Here is a 22,779-nt window from a genome sequence, read left to right on the forward strand (position 1 = left end):
TAAACAGAAAATAGCTATAAAATTAAGGCACAGAGTTTAGCATTTGTGACATAAATTTGACAATAAGTACAGAGCATATAGCAGGAAGGAAGCACGCGGTGCTTACAAATCATATGGCTGCTTGCCGGTGAACTTGACCTCAATAGGACTAACATTCTTACCAATAGACCTGAAGTTTTGACCAACCCCTTGGCGTCCCGGGTTGACCTTCTCAGGGTAGACACCATCCTTGGGATGCAAGTACTGAACTTCTCCATTGGGGAAGACCCTGTAGAACTGGTAATTGATCTTGTACTTTGACCTGAGTCTAGTTCCAAGAGCCAAACACTGTTCCTTCCTGGCCAACTTCAACAGGTTGGGACCCTCCCTCATGATGGCAGCACCTCCGGTGGGCATTTCAAAGATCTGTTCTTTGGGGGATTGCCATGTGATCACATAGAACTCCTCCACCTGGGCCTTCCTCAAAAGCCCACCGGTGCTGCCTCCGAAGATCGGGGAAGGCGTGTTTGGGTCCAGTTCCGGTGGGGTGAACCCAACCGGTGCCTCTTTTGTTACGGCCTCTGCGGCGGTTTCATCGCCCGCTGCAGCTCTGACTGTCTTCGACAACTTGAGGGGCTTCGCAGAGGGGAAGGAGAAGGTGGGGGATTGCTTCCATGGCACGGAGACACGGTCGGTGGGTTTGAGAGCGGAGAAGGGTGGGGTGAAGAGGGAGGCTTGGGTTGCCATGGCCATGGGTAAGTGCAGCAGAAGGTTTGAGAAGTTGTTGTGTTGTGAGAGATCAGTGAGAAACAAAAGAAAAGAGAGTAAAGAAGTATAGGATGGAGGAGATTTTCGATGGGTGGTGTGGATTTGGATATGGATAAGTGGATATGGCTTGGACCAATTACAATCAAAGTTTTTGATTCAGCCTCTTACCCACACCTCACACCTCTTATTCCCCTATTGTACTTCAAATAAATAAATAAATCGGACATCGAAATATATCTCTATTTGCATATACAGCCAAGAAAATAAAATATTCAGGTTAAAATAAAATTTCATTGCTAGTTGCTAATTGCTAATTGAATTTTTGTTTTTATTTTAATTTTCGTGAGTTTAAAACTATTTTGTTTGGTTAAAGTGTTTTGTTGGATAAGGTAGTCACTTCATCAATTTTTTGCACATTGATTTTTATTGATAGAACAAATATCTATTTGACATAACGTTTTTCTGCGGTTTACTATGTCATTAAGTTAACAAAATATCTTAAAATAAGTTTTTATTGTTCAAAGACCTAGAGACTATGTAATGATAGATACGACTTCAACCTTTCAAAGTAAGTATTTACCACATAAGATTAAATTAAGAATAAATAACAAATAAATTATAAATATATTATGTTATGTGAATATAGAAAGATTTCATCTTAATTAAACAAGTACATAATTTGAAACAAATCTATCAAATAATATGAATAAATATCAAATAATCATTAAATAAATAAATAAGAAATGCAAGACAAAAAAAATTAAGGATAGATATCTTAATTTTTACGTAAAAGCTATAAATACCTAAGACTACTCGAATATTAAAAAAAATTGATTTAAATTTTTTTGTGATATAAATTTTTTTTTGAATGTTTTAAACTATATACAATTTAAGCTTTATCTTATAGGCAATGAGGCTGAAATATTTTAGAATATTGGGTTTAAACTTTCATCTTCTAGCTTTTTAATCGAAGCCTATTTATTTCAATATTTTAAAGTTAATAGAAAATAGAACTACATGTTCATAACGATGCAGATTTGTGTATTTAACCGTACATTTTTTAGTTAATATGTAAAAGTAAAGATAACGAATAATTTAACTTCATACTATCTTAAAGAGCTTATATGTGTCATATGCACGATTTTTCTGAGATATAAGAGGTGTTTCTCGATGAAAATTGAGGGATTAGAAATTAGAAGTAATTAAAGATGGAGAAAAAGAAAGGTGATTTCAACTTGATCAAGATTTGTTAGGAGTCAAAATAATATATTTAAAATTTATATATTTAATATTATTGTCAATCATTTAATGGAAATGAATAATATTTTAGTATAGTTATAACTATAAAACAAATTACACTATCTGACGGATTGTCTATCGAATGTGATGAGTAACTATGTTGTCATGTTTTAATCTTCACTCTTTTTTTATCAATTTTAAAAAATGAATTTATTCTTTTTTTTTCATAATATACATATTTAAAAAACAAGTTTAAGACTAAAATATATTTTATCATAATATAACCAATAATTGAGAGACATAATTACTAAAAAATTATGATAAACAAGTCACAATTAAAAATTTGTCTATAAAAAAATATATATATATATATAAAAGGATCATGAGATAAAAAGATAGTAATAAATATTAAACGTATTTGACTACCAAGTGAGATAGGAGAAAATTACTTTTTTTCTTTTTTAAGAATGGAAGGAGAAGATATAAAAAATGAGGACAAAAGGAAATAAGTTTTTTTCTTAACTTTCTTTTTTTCTTCGTAACATAACAAAATGAAATTAAATAAATGTGAGAAATAAATACAACATGTGAAAAACTAAAAAGACAATTAGAATAAAAAATAAAAATTATCTTAATAATTTATTTTCTTTATTATATTTGATTTTATATTTTAAATTTATTAACATTAAATATTATACTCTATAATAGAAATAAAAAATATCTAATTTTATTTTTATTAACTTTTCAATATACTATTATCTAATTTTTAAATATATATATTTAAAAATTTTTAAAAATAAATAATTTAATAAATTTTAAACATATATATAATTATAAAAAAATTTAAAAAATTAAAAGAATGAAAAAGTTTGGGAGGGCCGTGGCCCCTCCCTGCCTAACTGTGCTCCGCCACCGGATTTCTAAGTACTTAGAAAAGACAAACCAGTTCTCAAATAAAAGTATATACAAAAATAAAATAAAAAGAATAAACATCAACTTTTAAGATATACCTATGAAAAATAAAAGCATAAAATTATGATGATCGGGTAGTCTCACTGACCCAAGCTTTCAAATGAAAGGCCAAGTAAAAAAAATCACGTGAAAAACGTAGGTTATTAGATGAGTTTTAAGCTAAAAACAAAATTCATATTAATCTATGAAAATGATTTACTAAAATGGAAAGCAAAAGTTAAATTAGTTGAGACACTGCTGAAATTGAATAATTTGTACTACATTGAATATACTTGGCCCAAATTCATGTGTGGAAGTCCACGTCTATCACCTGTTTGTTTAAATTCCATACAAAGCATCGTTTATAGTTTACTTGAAACCAACTTACTAAATCAAACAAGAAGGTAGCTCAAGAGCCTCTTGAAATACTTTAAAAACACAACACAATCATAAATAAATGCATGGAAAAGTAGTCACACAAATTGTTTATTTAATACCCAAACTCCTTGCTTAGTCATAGTGAAGCTGCAAAAGGAGTTTCAGATGGATATGCTGTTGGGGATTCCCTTGCCAGTGAGTCCACCCTCCTTTGAATAATCTGAGGTGTTGGGATAGAGAAGTGTATAGGGCACCTTCACTGGTCCATTTCGATTTTTCAGTCTTTCGTCCTTGTTTCTTTTCGTAATTTTACTCTCAATTTCCAACAGTTTCTCTGAGAATCTATCAAATGCTTTCAATGGTTCAGCATCCAAAGTCCATTCGGTGTTCTCACTCTGCCCAAGATACACCTCTTCCGTTGAGTGCCTCGACAAAACTTCAATCAGTGACACACCAAGGAGTGTCTGGAACTGGGCAGTGATTGTTTTCAGGAATGCCAAGTCAGGGTTTGACCTAAGCTCTTCATACTCTGGGGTACCTAACTCGGGCATGAACCTACGACTCACTGTTGGACGATTGGGAAGGTACCCAGCATAAGGGTATTGTCCAAAATTCACAGCTGCATGAAAAGCAGAAGCTAGCCAAATGATAATGGTGCATGATTGAATGAGTTCCTCTCTAGTTTTCATCTCTCCCCACCATGACCTGTCTTTTAAGTCACCGTGACCCTCGTTGCGTACTTCTTTCCACCAATTCTGAAGTTCATCATCTTCCTCAACCATCTCACTGGACGTGTAATACAAGTTACAATATTCAGTCACCCAAGTTTCAATTGCTTCCCAAATTTCTAACCCATCCACAGCATATGGGTAGTCCTCTATCACAAGCTTAAGTCCATGAGGATAACTTGAATCTGGAACTGCCATTCCCCTGAAATTCAATCCAAATACAATGGTAACATATTATGTTATTATATATAGATTGCTAACACCAGAAATTCATTAGAAATAACAAAATTGTCTGGTTTTGTTTCTTACTTAATAAAACCTCGCTCTCTAAGTTTTTGTTAAATTTTAATCAATACAATAATAAGGAGTAAAAAGAATGTTTTGTTATAACCCTCCTGATAAATTGGACTAGAATCAATTCAAGTCGTTTTTTTTTTTACTGAACTCACCTCTTAAGCAAATCTGCAGGTAGTGCCTGTTCAGGAAAAACCCAACTTTTGTATATAACAGCTGACATTTCCATGGAAAATTTGCCAGGGAAAACTGTTTTCTCTAACACCCCTCCAGCATTGATGAGTGTGTGTCGAGCCAAGGCATTTATATGCATTGTGTCCTTGAAGTGTGGCTTCAAGAGCTTGTATATGGGATGAAGAATGCTCAACTGTCTATGTGTGGCAATTATGAATGGTTCAATTACTGCGTGGGAGTGCAACCTACGCAAGAGTCATAATTTTCTTGTAATATATTTAAGATCAGAAATATAATGAAGTTTGAAAGAGTTGAGGTGCTAGATTGGTCATACCAGTGGCTAACCAATTGATGATATCCTGAATCATTCACAGCTACATAAGCTTTAGCTAGCTGCCACACTGAAGCTGCTATTCCTTCTTTAGCTGGAACAAAAACTCTGCTTACAGCTCCATTTTGTTCACCTTGTGGATGAGGTAAGCTCAGTTCTATAGCTAGTGGCTTTAGTGTACCGTCATCTTGTAGAAACAACAGTGTTCTACTGGCATAAGTCTTTGTGTTGGTAGAGTTTATTCGACTTATGTATGGCATCAACGCATCATGATGATCTAATATAAATAGCCTCATTTCTTGAATTGCCTGCAACATGAAGATACTTGGTTATGGACATGTAGATTAAATATAACATAATTCATTACGTGTTTTCATGGAAAAGATGAGTAGTGATTTGTACCTCATTTATTGTGAGCCCATCTAAACTATTTTCTATGTGTGTTGCCCTGATGGAGCTATTTTGGTCACCGTAAGCTTTGGGGTCTAACTTGCTGACAGGAGGAAATTCCTGCATATTCATTTAGATTTAACCCTTTAGAACAGAAATATCAAGTCCAAAACAGATGAGATTTCGTAATTTACTTTTTTCTTTCAAGAATTAGAGTTTCCCATTAATGATCTATGCTTATCAAGAATGTATCATTGAATTGAAAATCAATACTTAATCACTTTGTCTATGTTTAGTCTAATTATTAATTGGCATTGTTTTTTTGCTGTACTTGGAGACGTTGGATGATGACAGGGTTAACCCCAGCAAGCATTTCTCTTGCAAATTCCTCGTCTGTCCTCCAAGCCCTTTTAGTCTCTGCAATAATACCAATATTAATGTAACTAGAGTCATTATTATTGATGGGATAATCCAAGCTGAAAGAAATAATGTGAAAGCATTACAATACCTTTGATGACGTCAGGCACCGGAAATTTGAGGAATCTCTCACCATCATTTCTGATAAGTTCTCTCACCACCTCATAGGGAACAAGTTCTCTGAGTTTTTTTACCAGAGTGTCACTTGGCAACTTAATACATCCCTTATAAATTCTAAGTACATCTTCAAATGTGTCAAACTCGTTAAAAGTTTTGTCGCACAAAGATGTAATCTCTGGAAGCATAACTTGACTAACAGACTTTAAAGCGTAAGCCAAAAAATCTGAAAACTTTACGTGCCCAAACTGCTCGTCTCTTGGAACATAAACCTTTTTTAGACATAGAAGATGCAATCTTGACTCAGTCTTGGGATCTGCAATCATGACACAAGTAGAATATCGATTAGCATCTACCATGCACGGACACTTCAATTTATGTGTATGACACTTTACGAAGAAGTATAATAATTTATAATTTTTATTTTGAGAACTTTTGATAAATTTAATTTTAATTTATATTTACGCAATACGAATTATATATTTATCGTTTTCTAAATAAGTTTTGTACAATTTTTTTTCAATATCCCGTATAAGTTACTCTATCCTATTATTTTGAAAAAGTGAATTCAAAGTGTGTGTTTGGGAACCTGTTTTGGTGTGTGGCCGACCAGTTCTTCCTCTTCGGGGATACGGAAACTGCGAGCCTCCACCAAGTACAGGGCGTGCGGTGTTAGGGCCATTATCCGGAGATCCCAAATCATTATAGCATGCATAGTCATAAACTCTATCCCACTCTTTAAGCCTTCCAAACCCTTTTCCGCGAAGAACTATTAGTTCTTGTTCCCTGAATCTGCGCAGTGGCTCTGGTGTTTGACATGGAAGATAAGCCTGAACCACAAACCCAACTCAGTTCAAATTAAAAACAAAAATGTTTACAATTATAAATTGAAATAACAAATACTTTATTACATAATATTATACGACAATTACACATAATAAAAATTATAAAATAATTCACTTTAACAATAAAATTTATTCTCAATTTGGTGATTGAAAAAAAAAAAGCTGTTGAGATTAGATCGAAAAAAATAATAACAAAAATAGAGATAAAATTGAATATAAAATACTAGTTTTAATATGATGTTATAGTACGATGTTATTTGAATATTGTTTCAAAACTTAAAAAAATAATTAAAAATAAATAAATTACAAAATGACATAGGATGTCATTATTCATTAATTATTTAAACATAATTGATAAATAAAATGATCAAATTAAATAAAATAGATAAAAATTAAGATATGATTGGAAAAAAAATAATACTAAGACTAAATTGACAAAACTGAATGAAAATAAAGATAACAACTATAATTTAATAATTATTTCTCACAAATTGAAAGCTTTAATGTGTTAATATTACAATAAAAACATATGTGGTACTAAGATAACTACAAGACAAGACAACAAAAAGAAATATATCAGGTTAACAATGCCAAATATAAGAAGAAGAAAAATAACATAAATGACAATGGTTTTAAGTTGTTTTATTGTTAAATTTTGTGAGTTTTTGAATATAAACATATGATAGTCGAAGAAAAAGTAGTATTAAGTATAAAAAATGAAGTTACCTTATTGGCAAAGAAGACACGATCATAAGCATAACGATGAATGGGATAGACCCAAGAATTGCAGAGAAATTTGACAGGGCCGTGTCCAGGAATGTGTTCAATGGTGAGTGTTTTGAGGTAGAATTGGCTATGGTGATGGTTCTTGATGATGAAGGCCCCAGGAACTCCCATGCTTTCATCCCACTCAAATGTCACGGAAAATTCTACGTCTGTTGCCGGAGTTGTTAGAGATGAAATGGTTGAAACCCAGTTCTCCAAGTATGCGACCTCTCCTATAGGACCTGGGTTAGGAGAAGTAGCACTTATCAGCTGAAAAGAGACACCCCTTCCCAACAACTCGTGAATTCGATCAAGAATGTTCGCTTTTATGTCGTGGAAGTCCAAAAAACCCTTCTTCATTAGGGTCACTCTCCCTCTCACCTCTCTCTTTCTCTCCAACTTTTGGATCACCTCCATCGATCTTCTTTCTGTTTCTCCACTTCAAACAACACCCTTCTAGATACAATATGTTCATAAGACTGGGATTGCCTCCTCCTTTATATAACAGAAAAGTAACTTATTAATATTTTTAAGTTTGTTAAATTAATGTAAAACAGCGAAACTAATTAATAAAAACATCTCTAATTTTCTTATTACTTTAATTTATATAAAATGTAAATATATTTTTGTATATATTTTAAGTAGTCTCAAAGTTAGTCGATCTAAATTATTTAGTTGACTTACTACATATTAAATTAAAGGTATAAATACACATTTGGTACCCAAATTTTTTCGGAAAGTTCAATGTGGTACCCGAATTTTAGGAATGTTCAATTTGGTACCCCAATTTTCTAAAGAGGTTCAATTTGGTCCTCTCCGTTAAGTTGGAGTTAACACCGTGTCCGTACAGGACACATGTCAAGCCATGAAATTTTTATTTTTTTTTTAATTTTTTTTCAAAAAATTAATTTTTTTTTTCAAAAAATTTAAAAAACTGCTACATGTCAGTTTATCATCGTGCCACGTGGTAGCTTACAAGCATGACACGTGGTAGTGTAATAGTTGTTTTCAATTTAGTACCCCAATTTAAATTTTTGGTTCAATTTAGTACCCAAATTTTTTAAAATGATCCAATTTCGTCATTTCCTATTTGAGATCAAATTAGTAAATAAGCTTAATTATAATTTATATAAACATGTTAAAATAATTGTTTTGAATTTATACATCAAATCACTACACCTAAATATTCAAATTATTTTATTTTTTACAAGTGTAAAAAATTACAAAGGTTAAAATGAAAAAAATAAAATAATTTAAGTATTTAGGTGAAATGATTTGATGTATATATAATATAAAATGTTATTGTAACATGTATATATAGGTTGTAATTAAGCTTATTTACTAATTTGGTCTCAAATGGAAGATGACGAAATTGAATGATTTTAAAAAATTGGGTACTAAATTGAACCAAAAATTTAAATTAGGGTACTAAATTGAAAACAACTATTACACTGCCACGTGTCATGCTTGTAAGCTGCCACGTGGCACGATGATAAACTGACACGTGGCAGTTTTTTAAATTTTTTGAAAAAAAAAATAATGTTTTGAAAAAAAATTAAAAAAAATAAAAATTTCATGGCTTGACACGTGTCCTGTACGGACACGGTGTTAACTCCAACTTAACGGAGAGGACCAAATTGAACCTCTTTATAAAATTTGGATACCAAATTGAACATTCCTAAAGTTCGGGTACCACATTGAACTTTCCGAAAAAGTTTGGGTACCAAATGTATATTTATACCTAAATTAAAAAATAATCAATTTAGTTGTAAATTTAAATTTTGTAATCCAGCTATTTTAAGTCTATGAATTGTTTCACTTAAATATATTTTATTCTTTCAACTTATTTCATATATTTATCGATTGATTATAGTTCTAAAATTAAAATGTTTACCCATTTCACTAAACATTAACTATAATTAAGAAGTGATATTATAAATATACTAACCAAAAATCAAAGTGTGTCAATTCATATAATTCAGTAAATAACTAAATTAAAGGTCTAAATCACATAAATATGTTATTAAAAACATATTTTGGTTTTATAAAAGACCAAGTGGTTAACTAAATAATTAAAAATAAAAAACAATTATAATAAAAAATGATAAGAGGGTAATATGAGTTGATTTATAGATTTGAATTCATTTTAACAACTTTATTTCTTATAATTATCTGTATTAGACAAATATATAATGTGTTCTCCTTAACAAATGAATGTGTTATAAATAACTCTTCTAAACTTTGAGATTCATCAATTTCATTCAATCTCATTATGAAGGTTCATCAAGTTCGAGTGGTAATCGAGGAGAGGATAATGATTTTGTTGCAAAAGGATTAAGTAGAAAACACAACAAAGGTACAATGATAATGTAGGTACTTCGGTGCATGGCATGTGTTGTGGAGTAGTAAGAGTAAGAGATATACATAGTTGAACTTCTTGTTCTCAACTTTTTGTTTAGTCAAAATTGTAGTGGTGACCATTTTGAACTTAAGATACGTCTAAGTTTCACGTTAATAAAAATGATAAATTTGAATAACATGTATGAAAAGAAAAAAAAAAACTAACAAACTTCGTTAACTTAAAGTTTGTACTCCATGAATCTATACATGTTAAATTATAATTTTTAATTAGGTTATTTGAACTACTTTTTTCTTCAATTGGTTTTCTATTTATTTTTTAATTAAGCGTTTTCGTCATACTTGGCTGTTGTAATAATAGCTTAACTGTTTTGAGTTAGTTGTATGAATTTGCAATAAAGTGGTTACAATTTGAAGTTTAAAGGTTATTGTAAAAAGAACATTTGGGTGCACTGAACTCGCAAAAGATTGAGAATATTATCGAAATATTTGGTTAAAAATTGGGTTGAAAACATGAGAATACTGGGCAGAGATTGATTGACACGATGATAAAGTAATAGATTAATTATATTCATGTAATTAATTTTATATAATAAAAGTTAAATGCACGTCCATTAAGAAATGGTTAAAAATTTAAATTAAAAACTGTCAAATAATTAAAGATTTTTGGTTTATTAGTCAATTGCATGGAAAATAAAGTGTAAACTATAATAAGTTAAAAAAATTACTACATTACGAAAATATGAATTATACAGAGGATGTAATTAATAAGAAACCAACGAATTAAGTTAGGCCAAATGAGAAAGATGTGGTTTAATTGTATTATGATACAGTAAGCATCTTCCAACTCGTTAGGTTTGGAATAAAAGCGAAACCACAAAAAAGAGACACTTGTCCAGAGTGGCTTTGGAATGGACTTTTCATCTTTATCTATTTATTATTACCTCCATTTTTTTAATTTTTAGTATTTAACGTTTTTAACATATTAAGGTATATTCAACATTTTATTTTTTCGAAATATTTATAGTCACTTATATGAAACAAATTGTTGTCCTGTTTTCATTAAAACTAGCATGAATGCTACATTATAAGTATACAACTCTATGAATAGGGGTATAAATAGGTAAAACAGGCTGCTAGCCGCCAATTATCTTAAAACCAAAATTTTAAGCTTGAAAAAAAAATGTTAAGTCTAGTTGGTTGACATATATACTCAATAGTATTATATATCTTATACATAATATATGACATATATCTTATATTATATATATATATATATGTAAAATTATTAATATGAATAACAAGTTTTATACTAAGAATAATAATTTAATTGAAAATTAAAATATTGAATATATGAATTGATAATTTTACCTCCATAGTTTATGAACTAATAAAAAAATTATTAATTTATAAAAAAAAATATAATAGCTAATTGTATAGCTAAAATAAATCGCAAACTAAAATGAAGTGAAATAAAAAATGTAAATTAAGTCGACACACGTTGTTTTTTAAATTATTCAATTATCAATTATCAATTATCACTTATTATTTTAAAACAAATACAACCAAAATTTGATTTATTTATTATATACAATAAATAAAAATAATTTATATAGATATTTTTGCCACTTTTAATCAAGTTTTTTTTTTTAATTTACAGTACTCGAATCTAACATAGTATTTGTTAATTTAAATTTAGTTTTATTTGAATTAATTTAATTTTTTATTTTACAGCAAATAGATCAGTAATTTTTTGAATGAAAGGTTAAATATAATTTTAGTCTTTGAATCTTGAAGTAAAATTTAAATTTGTCTTTATCTGAAATTTTGATACATTATGGTCCTTAAACTTTAAAAATTAATAAATATATAAATTTTAACTCGATTACATTAATATCTTTTATATGTCAAATATGTTTCATACTAACATCTCAATTGTTTACATCGTTTGTCACGTTATCACTTCGATATCAGCTGAAAAACGCCTTTAAAATGTAAAAAAAGGTTAACGTAATTGGATTAAAAAGATTATATTCATTCATTTTTCAAAGTTTATGAACCAAAATGTATCAAAATTTCAGACACGAAAAATTTTTAATTTCACATTAAAATTCAAGGACCAAAACTATTTAAACCTTAAATTAAATTGTTATGTTATTAGAACTATGATGAATTAGCCTTTTAGAATTGTTTGTATATGTAATGAAAAAAATATGATTATAAATTAGATTAACTTTTATATTATTTTAAGTATTTATTTAATATTAATAAATAATAAAATATAAAATTAAATATCATAATAAATAAAAAATTTGATTATGATAATTTTTTATTTTATCAACTGTTGGATGAGCGACAATTTAATAAATGTAATTTAAACTAAAAGGTAACATTTATATAGATGTGATTTAAGCAACCATTTAAGAACTTTTGTTGTACTAAATAAAAAATGTTATATATTACCTATGATCACGTTTACCTATATCATATATAAAATAACTTAATTTAAAGTTTTAGACCACAATTTTTATAATTTAAACCACAGTTTTATGTTATTGTCTAAAGTGATTCTTATTCATGTATTTTTTTATTGCTAAAACAAAAATATATAATTTTTGTAATGAATATTATAAAAACAAGACTGTTAAATAAAATAGAAAATAAACTTTTTTGCACATAATGTAATTATTTACATTGCAAACGAAATAGCTAAATAATCCTAGTTATGATTTCATTATTAATGAGTTCAAAAATTTAAAAGAACGAAATACATTTCTTATGTGATTTATTTTATATACTACAAAAAATATTTGATTAATGAATAATTTTAGTGACTAAAAATAATTAGTTATTATAGTGACCAATTTAAATATAAATTTATTAATAAAAAATTATTGGTAACTAAAATAGTTTCAAATTATAATTGGTCTTTAAATTGGTAACTAAAATAATTTATATTATAAATTAGTCTCTAATATTGATCACTAATTAGAAAATTAGTTACTAAATTGGTCTCTAAAATTTATCAATATTTAATAGTTTTTGTGTAATGATAGTTATAATCGTATTAAATTATGAGTTTATTTTTGTTGTATGATAATTAGTAAATATGTAAATTTTGATTGTTTTATTTTCATCATTTATTAGGTCACTAAATAATATGATAATTCACCAAAATAGTTAAATGTTGAATGACTTTGATTAATTTTGTTTATTTTCTTTTAGGATAACATATTTTCTCATTATTTAATTATTTTTTGTAAAACAAATTCATTTTCTGATTATGCGGTAAGATGAGGATATGTGTATATTTTGTTTCTGATATTTTTTTGTATAATGACTTATCATATATTTTTAGGGAAAAAAACGTGATGAATAAAATTCATTTATTTTTTTATGCTTTGTTACAATAAAATTATTAGTTTGTTTATAAGTTTTTGTAAAAGAACAAGTTGGATAAAATTGGGCTAGACTTAATCTTTAAAAAGTGTAACTAAGGCTTAAAAGAAATAGTTGTAATAAGGAGATAAATCATACTAAGTTCCTAATAATTATTTAAATCAATCTAGATACCAAAACTTGATTTGATATGTTTTCATCGCTAATTATCAAATATTTCTCTAAGAAAAAGTATTTATTACTCAACTATAAACAAAGATGTAATAAGAAAAAAAAAGTCTACAGCTTTATGTTAAAATTCTGAAATAAATTAAATCTTTAAAACGAAAAACTAACACACCCTCAGTTTTAAAATAGAGACCAATAAGATATGATTCCACGTACCAATAGTTGATAATTTTTAGTGTTGTATCACAATTTTTTCCGTATAAATTCATCTTGCACAAATAAATCATATTAAATATATGATTTAATATATATATATATATATATATATATATATATATATATATATATATATATATATATATATAATGAAAATATTAAGAATAACACTTACTATAATATAACATCTACATATATTTTAAAAGATAGTGACTAAATAATTTAATTTATCTTATTTCTTCATTTATTGGCTATAAGTTCATGCATTAGATTAGGTGGACAAATTGGAGGGCCAAGTCAGCAAACCTACCTCATTACTATATTTTTTTTTGTTAGGTGGACTAAGTTACGGACTCACCCAATTTATTTTATCAACAGAATTATATTCTCTAGATATAATAAATAGTACATATGTTAAATGTTTTATAAATACTTAATTAATTACCTATTAAATTCTAGTCTACTTATATGTTGACGAAGAATGAGTTTATGATAATATTGGAAAGTTGTATTAATAACATTAAGTATCACATTAATGTTTAGGTTTAAGCCTTTATTTTTTTGTCCCCACTAGATGGCACGTGGAGATATAAGAGAAGTGTTAGCACTGTCTTGGATATGAGGCAGACAAGGGAGGGACCCCTACGAGAAATGTAGATTCAGTTTTAGTGTATTCCTCACTCTTACAACTTTATAAACATTTTATTTTCTAACATCCCACATAAAATTTGTTATATCTATTTTTATTACATTTTAAATATTCTCGTATTTACTTAAATGTATATTACATATTTTTCATAGTAAAATTAAAACAAATAAAATATGGATATATGAATAAAACAATATATATATATATATATATATATATATATATATATATATATATATATATATATATATATATATATATATATATATATATTATATGGGTTAAAACGGTCTTTAAAATTTTGATCCAAACTTGAAATTGTTTTTATCTTAAACTTTTATATAGTTAAATTACTAAACTTTAAAAATAAATTGGTTTTTTAATGTATTTAACAGTGGGTTAGGTTAACGTTTTAATTATTTACGCTATTTGACATGTTTTAATTCAAATAACAATTTAAAAAATAGTTTAAGATGTGATAAGAGGACTATATCCATTTTTAAAGTTTGGAGACTAAATTATATCAAAATTTGTGAGAGACAAATTTTAATTTCGGGTTTAAATTTAGAAACTACAAATATATTTAAAATTTTATATATTAATTATAATAAACCCATATTAAACATCATTGTGTAACTTGACATATCAGTTAAGATGACACTGCAAAATATATCTATCACTTATCATTATACGAAAAAATTGTAAAAGAACTAAAATGTAACAAAAAAATACAAAACATGAAATATGGACAAATGATACCTATAATAAAAATGTCAAAACTTATAATCAGTGGCGGAACTTGGAGTAAAATTATAGGGGGGCCAAATTAGATTTGTTATATATAATCTTTTTTAGAAGAAAAACTATTCATTTTTTTTCTTTTCATTTCCTCTTCTTAAAACAAACACACATAATAGTAGAATTCAATCAAAAAAATATTACTATCATTCGCTATTATATCATGCTATTATATCATGATACCAATTCATGAATATCATTTTAGACAAGTCATTCGTATCTCATCAATTTGATTTTGGTGGTATTGTCAAATTTGATGTCTTTTTCCCAGATCACATTCTAATGAATTGTTAAATTCATTATATGTAACTCTGAGAACTTTAGAGATTTGCTTTATATTGTCTTAAATTCTTGGTTCTTATTAAATTTATCAAGTTTAGTTAACGTAAATACATTTCTTTTTCATCTTCATCACAAACCTTTCTCTTTGAAAAAAAAGAATCAATTTTTTTACTTTTTATCATAATCTTTCTAATATAAATTTATCACATCTTACCTATCTAGAAAAAATAAAATTTACATTCACAAATCACAATTATCACAATGCAAAACATAACAAAACTCATACTACTTTAATTAAATAAGCAATACTGTATAAATTCAAAACTTCAAAAAAAAAATTACCATAGGTAGCGAAAAACACAAAATCCCTAAATTTTATAATTAAAGGTTATAATAATTTAGGAAAAATTATAATTAGGGTTCATACCAATTTCATAAAAGAATCCCTAAAATTATAATTATGGTTTATATTAATTTGGGATAAACTTAATTTGGAAGAAACATCCTAAAAAGAATCATAAACTAACATACATAAATCATAATAAGATACTAACCTTGATTTGTGAGAGATCATGCAAGAATGTATACATGAATTTCAATCTATGTGTTTCCAACCTATCTATTTATATTTATCTCTTCTTTATACACTTTCATGATAATTTACACGGTAGAAATATCTTATAGTCAGAAAAAAAAACCCTAATCTCTTTTATAAATTAATGTCTCTATTAAAATTTTTTATTTTATCTTTTATTATAATTTTCCATAATATAATTTTAATATAAATAATATATAATATAATTTTAAAAAATATATAAAATACATATAAAAAAATTAAAAAAAAATGGGGAGCCGTGGCTCCCCCTGTCCTATCCTAGTTCCGCCCCTGCTTATAATCCTAGACAAAACAATAAACTACTTATATTATTTTTTATTATCCAAAATCAAATTATCTGTATAATATTTTTTGTTAAAAAAATATATAAATCACACATATACAAATTATATATATATATATATATATATATATATATATATATATATATATAAACTAATTAAAATACATTAACAATTTAGATGAATTTAAACAATATTTATAAACTGAATCGAATATGAAAACACCTATCATTTTCCAATCCTAATAATACCTTGCATTTGCCCTTTGACAAGTATTGTGTTTTACAAATAGACAAAAAAAAAAAATTGTCCTGATATTTTATTTGTTAATTATTGTCATTTGTATTTATTTTTAATTTATCAATATTTTTAATTTATTTTCCCTGTCCATTTTTCATTTTCAAATTTTAACTCTCCATTTTAAAATCACACCGAAAAAAAATTAACATTCTTTATTTTCAATTTTTATCTGTTATCTATTTTTTTTTTTCTAATTTGCGACCAAACATATAAGCTATTCAACTTTATTTATGTATTTATTTGATAAGGTAATTTTTTTAATAGTTTTTATTTTATTTCAATAAGCATATTAGTGTTTCTAGACAATTTATCTAGATATATTTTACTATTCATATTACTATCTAAACACTTGAATAAATATGACAAAAGCACATGCATAATAGATTGATATTTCACTTAGAAACATTTGTAGGTTTGATTTGATGAACTTTCGATTTATGTGCATTTTGAACAAGACCTTTAAAAATAACATGTTGATTTTTTGTTGTTGTGTTAGTGTTGTTTTATAGGAGTTGATATTCTTTTAGTTGACAAGTTCTTTTATGCACCAAACAAAATGTGTTATTTCCATATTTACATGCCTTTATTCTCTTAACAAGACTATTTTCAGCATAATAAGATAAAGTTCTCTCTTAAGAATTGCTACTAAGACAACATAATGAATTAGTATTGAATTTTTATCTTGTTTCTTATGTCTTGAACATAATGATAGCTTCAGGTGAGTGTCATATGAACAAGTTTTAAAACAAATATATTAGTTCATTAAAATTAGATATCATTGTTGCCATGAAAAGCTAGGAAACATTGAAACAATATTTATTTATGAAAGCTAAATTGTCTTGGCAGAGAAAGTGGAGATAAGATCGTTGAATCACATAATTTCATAACTATCTTGTATAGTTCTAATAGTTTATGTGTAACCTAATTTGTAAACTTATCATATCTCTCCTAGTATAGTTTAGTAAACATTATATGAAAATAAAATAATAAATTATTGTAAATTTAATTAAATTTCTTTACCAATAAAAATAATTTATTTAATCCAGTCACCAAACAAAATCCAATGTTGAATAATGAAACTTAGTGAAAATTCAGTTCTTTTTTTCTTTTCCTATTATTCACTCAACAGTGGATGCGGGTTTTATTATTTTATTTTCATCCTTATATAGAAGATTCATCCTTATATCTAATGACATGGAATTTTTATTCTACTTCTATAACAGAATGGTTATGGTGTCTATATCCCTCCATTTAACTATTTCAATATTAATTAAATATTTTAAAAAAACAAAATCATATATTACGAAGTATTTAATGTTAATATATATATATATATATATATATATATATATATATATATATATATATATATATATATATACTCGTTCCATATTTAATTTGAAAAATTGTATATTACTTTTATCCATGCATATTTAGACGATATAAAGTTTTTAACAAAATCAGGCAAAATCAGGTTCAGATAATTCCAAATAAACGAGATGTTTGAGTGTGTACTATTTACTAAAGTTCAAATCGTCCTTGCTTTATTTTAAAATACGGATGTGGGATTCTAGTCCAAATTTCTTTTCGAGGTAAGAAATTCCATCTTCTTTCGGATTTCAACCTCATCGGGGTAAAAAACGAGAATACATATGGTTGATGTGGGATTCATATTTCTTGTGCTTTTATTTAGTTACGTGGTTAAAAAATGTAATTAATTTTTTTTTCCTACGATTCTCCACTAATTAAAATTTTATCTTCCCAAATTTAATTTTAGTTTTAATTAGAAATATGAATATCTATTTAATTTTCATATCATTTTCACCATTTAATTTAAAATTATACCACATTTGTAAACAAAGATAAAATGATAATTACTTATTTTTATTTATTATAAAGTTTTTTTTTTAATTTACCACATTTATCATATCATTCACTAAGTGTCAAAAACCTCCATCTTAAATTTCCTCACATCGTACCATTTATCTCTTAATTTAAATAACACATTACTCATTTTATCTCATTAAATTTATTCACCCACTCTTCTTCAAATCCCTTCACTTATCCAAATAGACTCTCAATCCTCAAAGTACGGTCCACATATGAGACATATAGTACTAAAGATTTTATTTTATTTTATTTCCAAACTATTCGACTTAAGATCAAAAGATACGTATTATTTTAAAATAAAAATACAATATTATTGTCTTCTTAATTGAGATTGAGAGTAATGTGAGAATTAAGCGGTAGAAAGACGAAGGTCTCAGAAGGTGGAGGCTTTGGTAAGGGAGGTGATGGTAATACTGGGACCAAAACCAGATTCCTTAAATTCGAATTCAAAGGTATCATAACGTAGGAACAACTCTGCCAGAAACAACCTACAGAGCAGTACCACCAGATTCTTCCCTGGACACTGTTTATCAGCGGGGGTTGGTTCCTCCGTTTCTCGACCGTTCGACCAAAACACGTGCGCCAACATCTTCTCACCCTCCCCCACAAACCTCCCCGGCACGAACACCTCAGCATCCTCGAAGATTCTGGAATCCTTGGTCGCAAAAGGTTGATACCCGAACAACATTTCCCCCTTCTTCACCTTAAACGACGCATCGTGGCTCTGCACCACCAAGTCCTCTCTCGCTCTCCCGTACTGATAGGGTACCAGAGGCTCTATTCTCATCGTCTCGTAAACCACCGATTTCAACAGACTCATCTTCTCCAACGCCCCCACACTGACCCCACCCTCCTCCTTCACCACGCGCCTTATCTCGCTCCTGAGATCCGCGTGATGCTTCTCTCCGCCCAATCCCACCCACTTCATCAGCATCGGGAACTGGTTCTTCAAGCCGCCGTAGGAGTTGAAGCACGCCATGAAAACCACGTTGTGGCACGCTTCGTCTCGCCTGAGCCCAACTTTTTCTGCCTCGTCTAACACTGTCGTCGCGGAGGTTCTGAAGGCCTCGTAGAGCTTTTGGTAGTTGGATTTGGTGAAGAACGCAGGGAGGGGAAACGTGCGAATCAAGAAGTCTTCTACGTAGTTGAAGATTTTCGGAAGACCAAGAGTCCCAAGTGGCGCCAACTGGAAAAGCAGCCACGTGCTGATCAGCTTCGGTCCCTGAACACACACACCTAAATTATCTTCAAATTGAAAACAAATAAATTAATGACTCCTTTTCTGCTTATTTATAATTTCAATCTGCTTGGAAGTCAATTTCATCTTCTCCTAATCAAATTAATAAGCATCCGGAAATGTAATTGAAGCATATTCATGCGTCTCGACCTAACCTTTCAAATAAATTCACTTTTAATAGTGCTTAATAATGAGATAAATGAATTCTTATAAACATATTAATAGAGTATAATTCAAATTCAAATTAGCTCATAATTATCAAATTTATAAAAAAAATATATATATCCATTAAATTAGATGATATATATATATATATATATATATATATATATATATATATATATATATATATATATATATATATATATCGTTAACTTTATAATGTGATTATTTTTGTGTAGTATTTAACACATAATAATTAAAAAAGTGGATAAATTTAATTTCATATATTATATATCAATATATTATTTAATCAATATGTTAAATTTAAAAGGATTTTCTTAATTACTTAAGATAAATATAATTTTCTTTGGATGAGATTTTTCATAAGAATTTTGAAAAGAAAAAATAAAATTAATTTTGTTATAAATTATAATTATTTTATCCATAACTGTATATATGGAACACAAGTTCTATTATACTATTGTTACAAAAACTTCTTTTTTCTAATCTATATACACATAGAAGTTAATTTTATTTTTAAGTTGAAAAAATGATCTAAGGCATAATCAGTATAAAATATTTCTCACCCGTTTGAAATGTTACACTTTCTTGTAGAGAAAGTGGTTTTATATATATAAATTGATACTGAGACGACTCATGTCAGTGAACGTAAAACTAAAATCGAGTTTGGTATGTAGTGCATGAGTACATGAAGAAAAGAAACAACGGCACTTACCTTAGAACCGAGGATGGTGTGTGAAGGGTCCTTGTTATCACAGAGCAACCGGAACAAGAAGTTGAAGGAGGCATTGTTGAAGACAGTGTTGAAGTCGGCCTCATGGTTTTTGTTCAACTGGTCCTCTATCTCACAAAAGGACTCGTGGAGGCAGTTGCGGAAAAGAGGCACAACGGCGTCTTTCCGCGCGGCGAGAGCGTTTAGGAAGAAGCGCTTGAGGAGGGCGTGCTTGGATTCTCGAGTGTCGAGGTAGGCGCAGACGCGGTGGCCACCGGTGAAGGCGGTGGAAGGCATGAAGGTACCCTCGAAGACGTTGAGCTTCTCCACCTTGTTGTTGTCGAATAGGATCGGGAAGGAGACGCCGTCTAAGAGCGCTATGACTCTAGGGTCGGAGGAGACGAAGGGACCCGGTGGCATGTTGGTTCGAATGACGGTGGAGTGGTACTTTTGGATTCTTGTGGCGAAGAACTTGTCCCTTCCTTGGTGGTAGAGGAAGTCGTGTCTGTCGCGTATGGCTCCCAAGATGGGGATCCCATAGCTGCCTGGGATTGGTTTCAGTAATGATGATGATGGCTCTGAGGACAATGCCATGTTAACTTTAGGATCTTTCTTTCTTGTCTGAAGAAACCAATGTTGTAGTATTGTTTCTGCGGGTTTTATTATTTTATTTTCATCCTTATATAGAAGATTCATCCTTATATCTAATGACATGGAATTTTTATTCTACTTCTATGTAACAGAATGGTTAGCGTGTCTATATTCCTCCATTAACTATTTCAATATTAAGTAAATATTTAAAAAAAATAATATATTACGAAGTATTTCATGTTAATATATATATATATATATATATATATATATATATCTTTTTTTATTGTCAAATATAAAAAATAAAACTGTAATAGTATAAATATGAAGTAATGATTTTATAAATATCAAATAATTAGTATAAATATATTTGAATAGTATAAATAGTATAAATAAAACCAATGTTGTAGTATAATTTTAGTATAATTTATTTGACATTTTAAATATTTTTTATTATAATATTTGAATTAACATTGAAGCAAAAATGTGTCAAACGGTATAAACAATTCAAATATTATCATGAAATATGTTTCAAACGTTATATAAAATTAACAAAATTTGGTTAAAAGGACTAAATTCACGCATTTTTAGATATGAATGACTAAATTGATCGAAAATTTTGAAAAGAAACTAATTCTAAATTTTACTAAAACTTGAGATACCAAAAACATACTTAACCCTTAAATTTATATACAATAATAGTTTACCTGAAAATTTAAAATTTAGAAATTTAGTTAATTTAATTCATTATATTAAATTTCTTATTTACTCATGTGGTTTTTAAGCAATTCAGATTGTTGAAGCTTATTATTATTATTATTATTATTATTACTATTATTATTTACTATTATTATTATTATTTAATTAGTATTTTTCTTTATTCTTATGTAAGAGATAATTATTTATCCATTAATAAATTTATAATATTTTTCATGATAGATCTATTAAAACGATAATTTTGACTAAAAAATTAACTAGATTAAATCAATTATTATTTATTCTCATCCTTAATAACTTCTCTTAACTTGATTTTGTTTTTTCTAAATTATCTTAGTGATAGACTTCTGTTTTGTTTGTTTTAAGAGGTGAAAAGGTGAAAACGAAAATATTTGAAAAAGAAAATTATGAAAGTTTGTAAATAGTTTGATAGATGTGATAAATATTTTTTAATGAATTAAAATGTAAAATTTCAATTTTATCCTTATGTTAAAATAAAATCTAATTAGTTAAAATTAATTAAAAATAAAATTAGAATAATTAGTTTTTAATAAAAAATTAATAGAAATATTTATTATTATTATTATTATATTATATTATATTATATAATAGTATATTCATAAGAACATCAAGTTCTCTATAAAGTACAATCCAATATGGTAATAGATTCCGGAAAATTCAAAATTATGAGAGTCACTTTGATAAACATATTTATAATCCACCCAAATCTTCTCATGCCAAGGATGTTACTTGATCTTTCTTCATAAAATCTATTTGTGCAAATCCACCCAAACCCTTTGATGTAAACACGCCACTCCCTCATCCACCCTTATATCAACATTAATTTCTCGAAAGCAAACACATGCCGTTTTCATTAATTACAATTTATTTTTTATTAATCACAAAAACTGACATATATCTTCATACATGAAAACCAAAAAACAACATAACTTAGTAAAAGTGAACTCATCATAATAACTTAGTGTAAGACGAAAAAAAAATGCAA

General features: G+C 27.8%; 3 protein-coding genes across 3 annotated transcripts; all 3 read right to left on the minus strand.

The window, feature by feature from the left end:
* Positions 1-873, minus strand: LOC114192008 (photosystem I reaction center subunit II, chloroplastic-like). Its single transcript, XM_028081514.2, has one exon. The coding sequence runs from the start codon at positions 730-732 to the stop codon at positions 103-105; it is 630 nt and encodes a 209-aa protein (XP_027937315.1). The 5' UTR covers positions 733-873; the 3' UTR covers positions 1-102.
* A 2,323-nt stretch (positions 874-3,196) lies between these two features.
* Positions 3,197-7,845, minus strand: LOC114190244 (linoleate 9S-lipoxygenase 5-like). Its single transcript, XM_028079051.2, has 8 exons — positions 7,338-7,845; positions 6,356-6,596; positions 5,741-6,082; positions 5,564-5,649; positions 5,245-5,352; positions 4,846-5,150; positions 4,493-4,756; positions 3,197-4,245 (listed from the first exon to the last, which is right to left on the minus strand). Exons 1-8 carry the CDS (start codon positions 7,791-7,793, stop codon positions 3,477-3,479), a joined length of 2,571 nt encoding a protein of 856 aa, XP_027934852.1. The 5' UTR covers positions 7,794-7,845; the 3' UTR covers positions 3,197-3,476.
* Positions 7,846-18,553: 10,708 nt separating this feature from the next.
* Positions 18,554-21,134, minus strand: LOC114190934 (allene oxide synthase 3-like). The gene is made up of 2 exons (XM_028080012.2): positions 20,469-21,134; positions 18,554-19,555 (listed from the first exon to the last, which is right to left on the minus strand). The coding sequence occupies exons 1-2, from the start codon at positions 21,057-21,059 to the stop codon at positions 18,707-18,709; spliced, it is 1,440 nt and encodes a 479-aa protein (XP_027935813.1). The 5' UTR covers positions 21,060-21,134; the 3' UTR covers positions 18,554-18,706.
* Between the last annotated feature and the right edge of the window lie 1,645 nt (positions 21,135-22,779).

The sequence above is a fragment of the Vigna unguiculata genome, chromosome 7, assembly GCF_037176805.1.
Source record: "Vigna unguiculata cultivar grain cowpea cultivar isolate G323 ecotype 2 chromosome 7, ASM3717680v1, whole genome shotgun sequence".
Lineage (NCBI taxonomy): Eukaryota > Viridiplantae > Streptophyta > Magnoliopsida > Fabales > Fabaceae > Vigna > Vigna unguiculata.